The 11177-nt window shown below is 40.3% G+C and overlaps 1 protein-coding gene across 2 annotated transcripts; it reads right to left on the bottom strand.

Annotated features, from left to right (window-relative positions):
• Positions 1-65: 65 nt before the first annotated feature.
• On the bottom strand, positions 66-10533 carry TTC14 (tetratricopeptide repeat domain 14). 2 transcript variants are annotated; one of them, XM_030027325.2, is made up of 12 exons: positions 10323-10532; positions 10112-10233; positions 9078-9277; positions 8601-8685; positions 8382-8511; positions 7411-7563; positions 6651-6722; positions 5216-5335; positions 5010-5132; positions 4210-4327; positions 1982-2091; positions 66-1502 (listed from the first exon to the last, which is right to left on the bottom strand). In XM_030027325.2, the coding sequence occupies exons 1-12, from the start codon at positions 10484-10486 to the stop codon at positions 542-544; spliced, it is 2358 nt and encodes a 785-aa protein (XP_029883185.1). In that variant the 5' UTR covers positions 10487-10532; the 3' UTR covers positions 66-541. The 2 variants fall into 2 exon arrangements, 1 of the variants encoding a protein (XP_029883185.1); XR_003925274.2 differs by lacking the exon at positions 66-1502 and having other exon boundaries at positions 2041-2091; positions 2668-4327; positions 10323-10533.
• Between the last annotated feature and the right edge of the window lie 644 nt (positions 10534-11177).

Raw genomic sequence — 11177 nt, 5'->3', positions numbered from 1 at the left:
GCATATATAACCAGTGCACCAGTATGAAACATCCCAGCAATGTAAACAAAAATCAAGACACAAAATTAAGAAAAAACTAAGAAAATTTAATGATCAAATGAACTATATACATTGATGGCACATGACTTCCATTCAGTTATCCCCTTTCTATAGCTGGAAGGTAAGTTTGATACGAAAATATCAACAGTCAATACTACCCCAGGGATGAGAAAAAACAAACAAAAACCATCTGTTGTTAAAGTGCATATTTGATGCGAGTTACAGCTAACTATAGTCCAGGGATATCAAAGGATTTCAACCCATCAGTCAGAGAATATTGTATAGGAACATCCCAAATTAAGAGCACAGGAAACTTAGATTTTAAATAATAACTGATACTTTCTGTAAGATAGATACCCTTGCATCTCTTTCCATTCTTTAACATTCTGCACGATGGAATAAATTCTGCCTTTCTATCACTCTTCATATACATTTCCTCAAGAGCTACTCAGATAAAAGTTCATTTAACTACACTCATCAGAATAGTGTTTTCTTAGGTACTTTACTGTTTCTTCTGCTTACTTCCTTTTTCCCTCTCAAACTCAGCTATTTGATTGAATATGTTAACTAAGTTCTGGGGCAGGTTTCTTTTACTGCCACTTTCTGTTTGTGCTGTACCATTTAAAGACATTTCCTCATCTGGTTCCTTGGTTTCATTAGTCTCCTCATAACTTCTTTTCCTATTCTTATACTCACTTTCATTTTTATGCTGACTGAACACATGCCTATCACTATCATAACTTTTATCACCTTCACGTAAGCAGGTGCTAGAATACGATCTGTACTTTCCCACTGACTTCCCAGAATAGTCAGACCCTGCTGGAGACATGTAATACCTGTCTTGACCTGAGCCATGTTTTTTAAACTGCTCTTTTCTCCCCTCTACATCCCTTTCCAGTTTCCTAAAATAACGCATCCTGGGTTTATCATCTGACTTATGATATGAACCTGAAGAACCCCTCCGACTGGAGAAAAATCTATCTGTTTTACCGTATTTTTCAGTCTTGCTACTACTTGGCAGAGTTCTGGAGCTACTGTAAGAATCTCTTGAATCTTCAGACCTACCTCCAAATGTGTCTTCATCATCACCTGAAGTCCTCAAAAAGGAACAGTGTCTGTCCTTCTCTTTTACCTCTGTTTTTGGACACACTAAGCTGTCCTGCCTTTCCAGCAGTTTTTCCACTTCAAAATTTTGGTTAAGAAAGGAAGCAGAGGTATCAGCCGGAGGCGAATACCACTCCTCTTTCCTAATCTGATCTTTGTAATGGGAAGAAGCTCTAGATGAGCATTTTTTGGAGCTGCGGGCAGACTCTGATCTATTCCGACGCTTTTTCCTACGCTTCTTGTGATCAGAGGAAGAGGAAGAAGAAGAAATTGATACGTCTGATGAAGAATCACTTGAGGAGGAGGAAGAAGAGGAGGAGGAGGAGGAGGAAGTTGATACTTTCCTTTTCTTCTTCAACCTAAAAAATGTAATTAACCTGTGAGAAAATCTTCAGTATCAGGCAAAAATTATATGTAGAAAGCAAATCTGTACTCCCCAGAGTTTGGCTGAGGTTGGACTATAAGGCATGAATGGAAACTGAGCCTGACCTGGCAAGACAATTTCAAACGTCATTTCTTTATAGAAAAATTAAGATTAAATCCACCAAGCAGTTTGTTATAAAATGCGTCTTTCCCCAGTTTAATATGGTGTTACACTTTTAAAATACTTCACATTAAAAAAATACTTTGCAAACTATTTCTCTTCCACCTATCTCTCCATTAAAGGTTATATGCACTAAAAAACACTACCCACAAAAAAATTCTGGAGGAAAAGCAGCTTACCTAGGTAGAAGTTCTACCTAGCTTACTGTTGGACAATCTGTTTGGAAATGGATTGTTCCTAGTCTCATCTACGCTTATTGCCACGTAATCAGTATACTGAATATAACAAAGTTACCTTTTTTCTTCTTTTAAGAGCTTACGCAATTTTTCTGCACTTGTTTCTACTTTCTTTTCTTTCTGTCTCTCTTCTTTGGCAGCTTGTTTCTCCCTCATTTCCAAAGATTTCTTTTTTGAACCCAAGCATCATAAAAAAATGACATTAAAAGTGTTAACACGGGTATATTTCCCCATGTCCCCAACCCCATTCAAATGTATAATTACACCAGGGATGTTTTACCAGGATTCCCAGATCAAGAATTAATATTGTTCAGGAGTTTGGCATTGGCCATTGTGATAATCAGGTTTACATTAAGGACCATATTGCAGTTTTTGTTCCATTAAAAAAATACATTTGACCAGCCATTGCAGTAGTACCCGTGATCCAGCACACCATGAAGCATGGTGCCCAAAAGGTACAGATAGAATATGCAAGAAAAGCACAATATTACCAACATGGAAAAGAGCAGAGAAAGAAAGAGCAGAGAAAGAAAGAGCAGAGAAAGAAAGAGCAGAGAAAGAAAGAGCAGAGAAAGAAAGAGCAGAGAAAGAAAGAGCAGAGAAAGAAAGAGCAGAGAAAGAAAGAGCAGAGAAAGAAAGAGCAGAGAAAGGTTTGAGGGAAAGTATCATTATTGTAGTTTACAAGTAAAACGTGCCAGAACCCATTTTAAAATGTATTCAAGTTGGCCACGTTTGAATACAAACCGTTTTGTAACAATTTCACAGACCAGTTTGATGCATAGTTTACGTAAGAAACCATGTTCCAAGGGTTTGTTGGTGATGAGCAGCACCAGATGTCAGATACAGCAACAATGGTCCAATTCAGAAGAAAATGCATTGGAGAAAAACACATAATCAGTATTACAGGAAAACATACTTCAGTGTTGTTTCAGCCATTCTAGCACAACAGTGATAATATCAGACTTACGTATTAAAATACAGGTAAATGCAGAAGAGTACCTCACCAGATGAATAACACTTAAACTACTTAAGTCTATTAGAGATCACACTTCTGCCATCTACAGCCCTAAAGAGTAGCTCCATTCATATTCAGAGTGAGCAGAAAGTCTGATTATCGTTTTCAAAACTTACCAATTGTTTTAACAGATACAATAAAAGAAACCCTTAATTGCAGTTAAGGTTATGCAAATCAACAACCAATAGCTAGCATCGTGTTTTTTCATCTGCTGCATCAATGACCCATTATCCCAGGAAAATGCTAAAGGAGAGTAAAATTTGTCTCCTACTTGCTGAGAATGTTCTTCTTTATTTTACCTGAGACTGACACCTCTTTCTAAAGCAGCCAAATGTAGCTAGCGCTCAAATACCATACAACAGTTTATCTATGATGTAGTTTGGTTTTATTAAAAAGATTGTCATATCTCCTCTTCCCCCTTCTTTCCACACAACTTGTCAGCATTATGGCTACACCAACTGAAGAAGTGTTGATTAAGGCCATCTACCCCAGTCTATGTATGTCCTTACATGCAGAAGCACAGAATAAAACAAGCCTGTTCCTCAGCGCTCTGTTTTACTCTTTAATCCTCTCTGGAAGGCAACACAAGTAAAGGAGGTAAATGAAAGAAAGATGACAACTCTGATTACCATAAAGACCCACCAGGGCTCACCTGGGAAACATGCTGTGTGCAAGAGAAGAGAGAAAAAAAAACAGCGGAGAAGAAAGCTAAGATATTCAAAACTGCCTGCCCACCCACCCTCCACCTCCTGCTGTCTTCCTTTAAATCACCTCTTAATTTCCCCTCTCATGCGATCTTCCTGTGAGTTAGCTTTGACTGGTGTTACTCTATCTTTTCGTAATTGCTCCAAATGACAAGGATATGCGTGGTACGATGGTTTGCAATGTTTATTTGGCTTGCCTAAGTATTTTGTGCTTTGCATGTTTGTATTCACAGAACGTTTTAATTTAACATTATTAATCGTGCTTGTGCGATAGAATATTCTTATCCTTGCTTTAGCTAGCAGAGTTAACAGCTTTGCTCTTTCACTGTCTCCACTGTTTGGCATTTCTTTACTATCCTGTTCAAAACAGTGGAGTCATCAAGAGGTACCTTTCTTCTGGTAGGTACAGCCATAATGCTCACTATAAAAGATTTACTGTGGAGAAGGGAAGCAGAGAATAAGACAAACCATCAACCTAAACTCTCCCTGTTCAAAAGATTTAGTAAGATTTTTGATACTCATTTATTATCACTGAGAGCACTATATGAAGAGAAAGTAAAGAATCACCTGCATATGCTTACGGAGCTTCGTTAAGGCCTCTTCTGCTTCCTGAAAAGTCTCATCCAAACTTAAAGCTTTTTTATAGTAATTCTCAGCATTTATTAGTTTGTCTTCCTCTTCCAACCTAAAATTCAAGTGATAATTCATATACAGTTAAGCCACAGATTTTGACAGGTTTTTTCTTATTTTTAGGACTACCTTTCTTATTTGCACTATGACACTACCACTGCATCCCTCCAAGACCCTATCTGTCATGTTAGCCCACCTGAATAAAGAAATAAAATGGTATTTCTGACATGTCAATATTTCCTAATCATCCTCAATAATACTATTCTTTGAAATTTCAATTCCAGTTTCAAAAATACTCTCTCTTCTTAACACAGGGCTTAAAAGAAATCTATTCCCTGAATATTCAAAAGTAAAATTTTGTGTTACAGTGGGCTAAGCAGCATTTCAGTAGAGTAACAGAACATCGTTTTGTTACAAACACTTTCTTTAAAAAAAAAACCCAAAAACCAACAAACCTTATTGAAATACATTCAATCATTTCACAAGACTTTATGCAAGCCTGGTATCCTACCACTGAAAGGATATCAAGGATTAAACTTCGAATATTTTGCCAGGATTTTAACTGGGACAGAGAAGAAAGTGTAAACCAACTGCACAAGCAGGTATTTCCAACAAAGACTTTTTTTTTAAACACATAGCCAGGAAGGAAATACGCCATTCTGTGTCCTAACTAGAACGGTATTAAAAAAATATTATGAGAAAAATTGTTAACAACCAAACAAAACCACAACACTTACTGCCCGCCTCTTTCCACAAGTGTCTGACAGAGGTATTTTCTTGCATTTCTATGGGTAGGACAGTTTTCTAAAGCAATTTCAAAATCACCAATAGCTTTGTTCAGACTTCCTTTTGTTGCATACCTAGAACAACGGAAATATTGCATGGATTTTAGGGATGTTTCTCTTTCATGAAATAGAAAAACCAGTGAAACAAGCAGACTTACAGAGCTCCACGTGCTACCAAAGCTTCAACATTTTGAGGATCAATTTCCAAAGCCTTGTTGTACTCATTCATGGCTTCCACATGGCGCCCAACCTTAAAATAATCAACCCCAGCCTTCACACTAAAGAAAAACATTTAGAAAATATTATGCACAGTTAGCCTATACAGATCTTAAACTGTTAATTACTCACAAATTATGGTTCCAAACAAGTAATAGGTGATAAAACTTGACTTCGTTATCATGTACTTAACAATAGCACTTCAAATTAATGCGATATTGACATAATTCCCCAACAATATGTTGTCTTCAATCCAAAATCGTTAGGCAATGGAGAGCATTTCTGCAGACAGTGCTACTACATTACACTATTTTTCATTTACAGGATGAATACTTAAGCACTTTTCTGCACAAAACTCCATGTGTGACCTACCACCATTAAACTGGAACAGGCTTAATTATATCCAAAGCTAAAAATCACCATTAGACCAACGACACAAGGTGAGATGGGTAGATGGTACATGCTGAAACCAGTTCATCTCAAACTGGAATATTTTGAGGTTTTATATTTCATATTACCTGAGCCTTTCTTCTACATTTGCCAAGATTAACTTCTTGGAAGATACCTGATATGAGTTGAATTTCAGAACTTTTAATTACAGACTTTTTTTAAAAATTAAAATTTATATTTAATTTAACATTATAAGCAACTTTTTCTGCAATTAATCAAAGTTGCAAAACACTATTGTTTTAAGAAAAACACTGCTTTGTTAGCGTAGAAACCAGAAATTCTGAGGCTTCACTCAGATATTTTTGGGGTTTTTTTTTTGGGGGGGTTTTGGGGGTTTTTTGGGGGTTGTTTTTTTTTTTTTTTGGAGCTGGTAGATTCAAGACAAGTTTTTCCACAAAAGATTTACATTTTTAGAAGAAAAGTCTCTCTTTCTTCTGCCTCATCCACCCTGTGGCACGCCCAAATACAATGCATAGTGTAAAAGCAATAGCACTTATCCAAAGCTGCTGTTCCAAATGCAGCCAGGGCATTTAACTTCTCAAAAACAGCAAGTGCACTTGCTAAATCTACAGTTTGAGGCTTAAATGGCACGACAAGCAGTATTAGGTCATTCAACACCCAATTATAAAATGGAAAATTGTGTACTTGGTATTATCACAAATCTCGTTCTCACCTCATCAATGGGCCAACATATTATAAATATTTTAAGAAGTTCTCCCTTGAACCTGACACGTATTTTAGAAATGAATCTCAAGACTTTATCTATCACATACCCACTTAGCAGTTAGGGTTACTTTCAAGAAGATCTTCCTGGTCACATGAGTACACGTGTGGTGGAAGAACTGGTTCAATGTGTATTTTCCTTTAAGAAACATGACCTGTAACCTAACCTAACATTAAGCTCTGACAAGAAAAAGTATTGCATACCATTTCAAGGCCCAAGATGCAGATTGCTTTTTCCTCAATGCAGGAGCAAAATCTTCTTCATTGAAATTTTTACTTTAAGGAAAAAACAAACAAAAACATCAAGTTAGCTTTCTGAGTCTACAAAATTAAACTTACAATACATAACACAGTTGAAACAAGCTGAAATATTATTTATACAATACTTTACTGCTCTCCCTCAGTCAGGAACGTTCTTTCATGTTTCTGAAACCAGTTTTTCCCAACTCGTTCTAAAAGTACTGGCTTGAACCAGTACAGCTGCAGTACATTTAACAAAAATATACCATATTTACACCTGCTTTGGGGCCTAATATGCATAGGGCTCACAACATCCATCATTGTATATGTTTGAGCCTATTTTACTAAAGAGGTCAGATCTATTACTAAAATAAAGATTGTGAATAAACATCTGACAGAAAACATTAAAACTTAAAACATCCTGCATTCCAATCCAAAGACGCTGATAAGATCTAAGCAATAAATTCCTAAAGTATTTGGTATCAAACATTTTGTGTGATAAGGTATCTCACTTATTCAGAGCAAAAGAATTTCCAATGGAAATTTCTTACTCTAGAGGAGTTTGCTTTTAAATATTTAAGGACACGTAAGCTGCAGTCATGCAAATCAAAATGAAAAAGGTTTAAGTATAAGTGGTCTAGGACTTCCACTCACAAGTCTATTTCAATGGATTAGAATAATCTCCACAAAGCTATAGGATAGGAACAATGTAAAAATCACTTACATTTGAAGACTTCGCATCAAAGACGGTGGATTTGATTCACTTAGCCCTAGTTTTTCTGCTAAATATTCAACTAATGATGGATTAGCAAATCCTGGGGAACGATGCAAAACCTCTTCAAATGTCTCTCCTGTATTAGCAACTTCCATGCTTCGCCTTAAAAAAAAAAAAGCACCAATGTACACAAATACAACCTCACAGGCACTATACTCAATTTTATGATGATTATATTTAGAATAAATATGCCTATATTGATATTTATTACTGTTCACAAGCAGTTCTCTTTTACAGGCATGTATTTTCCTACTATTTAGCAAGCCTCATATCCTTCAGCCTAGGCAAGCTTTTGAAACCTATTTTGGCACCCATTGAGATATCTCCAGGACATAACAGAATAACAGAATGGTTTAGGTTGGAAGGGACCTTCAAAGACCATCTAGTCCAACCCCTCTGCCATGGGCAGGGACATCTTTCACTAGATCAGGTTGCTCAAAGCCCCCTCCAACACACAAAAACATTACAAAAATTACAGGCAGCTGTGTCCTCCTGTTTTCTAAGGGTAGTTTTAAAATTTTAAGAATTTCATATTCCAGTCTCCCAAGGGTTTTGTTTCTTGGTTTTTTGTTGTTGTTGTTTTTTCGGGGGGGGGGGTTGTTTGTTTGGTTTTGGGTTTTGTTGTTTTGTTTTTTTGTTTTGTTTTGTGTGGGTTTTTTTTTTTTTTTTCATTAACAAGGTCCCACAGCGACAAATACCTCACTCTGCTTTTTGCTTTCCGTACATTTTGGGAAAGATGCTGAAAGACCAACCACACCTGACACATCCAGAAACAAGTATGTTAGAGACACTAACAACAAAAAGTATGTAATAATCCAATTAAATCAGAAACACCATCGTTTAAAGAGCAGTCTGTCAAAGATGGTCTTACAAACACACTGAACACACCTAACAAGTACAGCTGAATAGCATATTCTTACCTATAATGTAATGGGAAGTCATCGGAAGTAATTACACCTAGTTTTGTACTGGAAAGATTGGGTGGAAGAGCCGAGCTGTAAAGTGACACCGTGAGCTTCTCATGGTAACGATCAATGTCCTTGATTGCAGCTATAGAAACAATAGAAGTTAAGATAAAATTACAGAAATGTCTCAAAACTGAAACAAACAGATTCCTGACAGCTTTTGCAACTACTTGCCTCGAATAAGGTCTCCAGTTTGATAATAAGACAAAGGATCTCCATGATTGCTCTGAGAAGGCACATCTCTCAAAGGACAAAGAGCCTGCAATAGAAGTAGGAATATCATAAACAAAGCCAAAAGTTCTTTTTTCCTCCCCAAGACTAAGCCAGATGAAGATTCATTTAATCTTAATACACATCAGATCCATGATAGTTAAAAGCATGGCTTGGTTCAAATAAAGGTTTATGCACCCATAAATGAAGAACTTTTCAGTTCAGAAGTAACACATATTGAGTATGGGTCATAAAAAGAAGCATCTGCTGACTCAGCAAAGCATCATAAGCTGTCCACAAATTCAGATACCACACACCATCCCAAAGTTCAGTTTCACCTTTACACATACCACTCCATTAAGAGATGCAAGAAGCAACTAATAGAGTAAAAAATTACTGTTCTTTATCAAGAATAAAATATTGATCAAAGCTGTATCTTACAGTGATTTCTAGATCTGAAATCTCCCGTATGACACCACTTCCCAGACAAATCAACACCATGAAAAAGCCAAATTCACGAATAGAAGTAATCCTCCCGATCACGATATCACCACGTTCAATGTCTCGAAAAAACAATTCTCTCCTGTCTTCCCTGGGAACCTCCATGAACCGTTCCAGGGGAGGCATAACAGCATAATACTCTGCAACACATAAGATATTCACAGTGATGAAATGACCAAGCGACAGTACCATGGCTTAAAGCCCAGCCAGCAACTAAGCACCACACAGCCGCTCACTCATTTCCCCCCCCCCCACCAGTGGGATAGGGGAGAGAATCAGAAAAAAAAAGTAAAACTCATGGGTTGACATGAGAACGGTTTAATATAACAGAAAGGAAGAAACTAATAATGATAATAGTAACTGTAATAAAATGACAATACTAATAAAAGGATTGTGATATGCAAAACAAGTGATGCACAATACAATTGCTCTCCACCCGCTGACCGAAATCCAGTTAGTCCCCAAGCGGCAATCCCCCCGCCTCCACTCCCCCCAGTTTATATACTAGACATGACGTCACATGTATGGAATACCCTGGTGGCCAGTTTGGGTCAGCTGCCCTGGCTGTGTCCCCTCCCAACTTCTTGTGCCCCTCCAGCCTTCTTGCTGGCTGGGCATCAGAAGCTGAAATATCCTTGACTTAGTCTAAACATTACTTAGCAACAACTGAAAACATCAGCGTATTATCAACATTCTTCTCGTACTGAACCCAAACCATAGCACTGTACCAGCTACCAAGAAGATAATTCAGACAGCCTGAAAACACAAAATACTTCATGATAGCGAAGCGTGTTAAAGCCTATTTTATCTGTACCAACAGAAAGTTTGCGCACAACCTCTAAAAAGCAATAGCAAAAACCTTCACCCCATTTTTAAAAATGCTGCTGATTTAAGCACCGTGTCCTTACGCTACCCAGCGGGCGACACAGTGACACCCTGACAGCGAAGCGGCCGCTCGCCGTGAGCGGGCTTACCTTCATTTTCCTCAATCGTCTCGCAGAGAGGTCCGTTGGGCTTCCAGGAGTGAGCGAACAGGAGATCCGCTTTTTTGGCAATGAAGCGCTTTATCTCGGTGTCAAGGCTCGCCCTCTCTTTCCTGGGGGAAGGAGAACCCGGTCAGAAACCCCCCCCCCCGGCTCCCTCACGGCTGGCTCCCCTCCACCTCACCGCCTCGGCGCCCCTCACCAGGCGGCCGGCGGGGACGGGGCCCCGCGGGGCGGCTCGAAGGCGGTCCCCGGCGGCGGCAGCAGCCCGCGGAAGTCGGGGTTGTCGTGCTGCTCGGCGCGGAGCAGCGAGAGCAGCTCGGGGCCGTGGTAGCTCAGCGCCTGACGCAGCAGCTCCCGGTCCATCCCGCCGCCGCCGCCTCAGCCTCGCCCGGAACAGGAACCGGGCCGGCCTGACGCTACAATTACGGAGCAACGCGCATGCGCTGCGCGGAGGGGGGCGGGGCCCAGAGCGGGGGGCGGGACCAAGCGGCCGCAGCGCCCCCTGGGGAGCAGGAGGACCGCGGCGGTCGCTCTGAGGGAGCGCTGCTGCGGGGCCCGCGCTCTGTTTGCGGGGCCGGCCTCCAGGGTTCCCGCTGCCTGTATTTAAAAAGTACTGCGGGAACAATGGAAACCAAAAGGTAAACGTTACCGAGATGGCCGGCGGCTACCTAAATTCTCGCCAGCGCCGAGGGAGCGGCGTCCGGTAGCGGCCCCTCCCTCGCGGCGGTTCCCGCGGCGGCCATGTCGGGAGAGGGCGCTGGGCCGCCGCGGTGCCGGCGCCGGCTCCGGGCCGCCCGGCTGAGGCGGAGCTCGGCTGTCCCCCGCGCACCAGCAGCGGGCTTCCAGGACGGGTTTTAAAGAGAAAAGGCAGCGCTTCCTCCCCGGGGCGTCTCGTTCCGAGGAGGCGCAGCCTAGGCCCTTCCCGCCAAGTACATTTTTTCCGGGCGTGGATTTGTGTCGGAAGGTAGAGGTTGCTCGGATGTGAGGGAACGCGGCGCTCCAGAAGTTCTCGATGAGTTCTCAGTCAGTCCTTAAGCGTTTGCACTAAATTACG

Source organism: Aquila chrysaetos, chromosome 10 (assembly GCF_900496995.4).
Source record: "Aquila chrysaetos chrysaetos chromosome 10, bAquChr1.4, whole genome shotgun sequence".
NCBI lineage: Eukaryota > Metazoa > Chordata > Aves > Accipitriformes > Accipitridae > Aquila > Aquila chrysaetos.
This window is presented reverse-complemented; position numbering and strand designations above follow the sequence as displayed.

What these genes read in the sequence shown, in the direction of transcription:
- TTC14 (XM_030027325.2), bottom strand. Translation starts at nt 10,486, where the DNA reads ATGGACCGGGAGCTGCTGCGTCAGGCGCTGAGCTACCACGGCCCCGAG. An exon ending in CCGTCCCCGCCGGCCGCCTG is followed by an intron (nt 10,234 to 10,322) that starts GTGAGGGGCGCC and finishes TCCTTCCCCCAG; the next exon opens with GAAAGAGAGGGCGAGCCTTG. An exon ending in CTTGTGGAAAGAGGCGGGCA is followed by an intron (nt 4,328 to 5,009) that starts GTAAGTGTTGTG and finishes CTTGAATTTTAG; the next exon opens with GTTGGAAGAGGAAGACAAAC.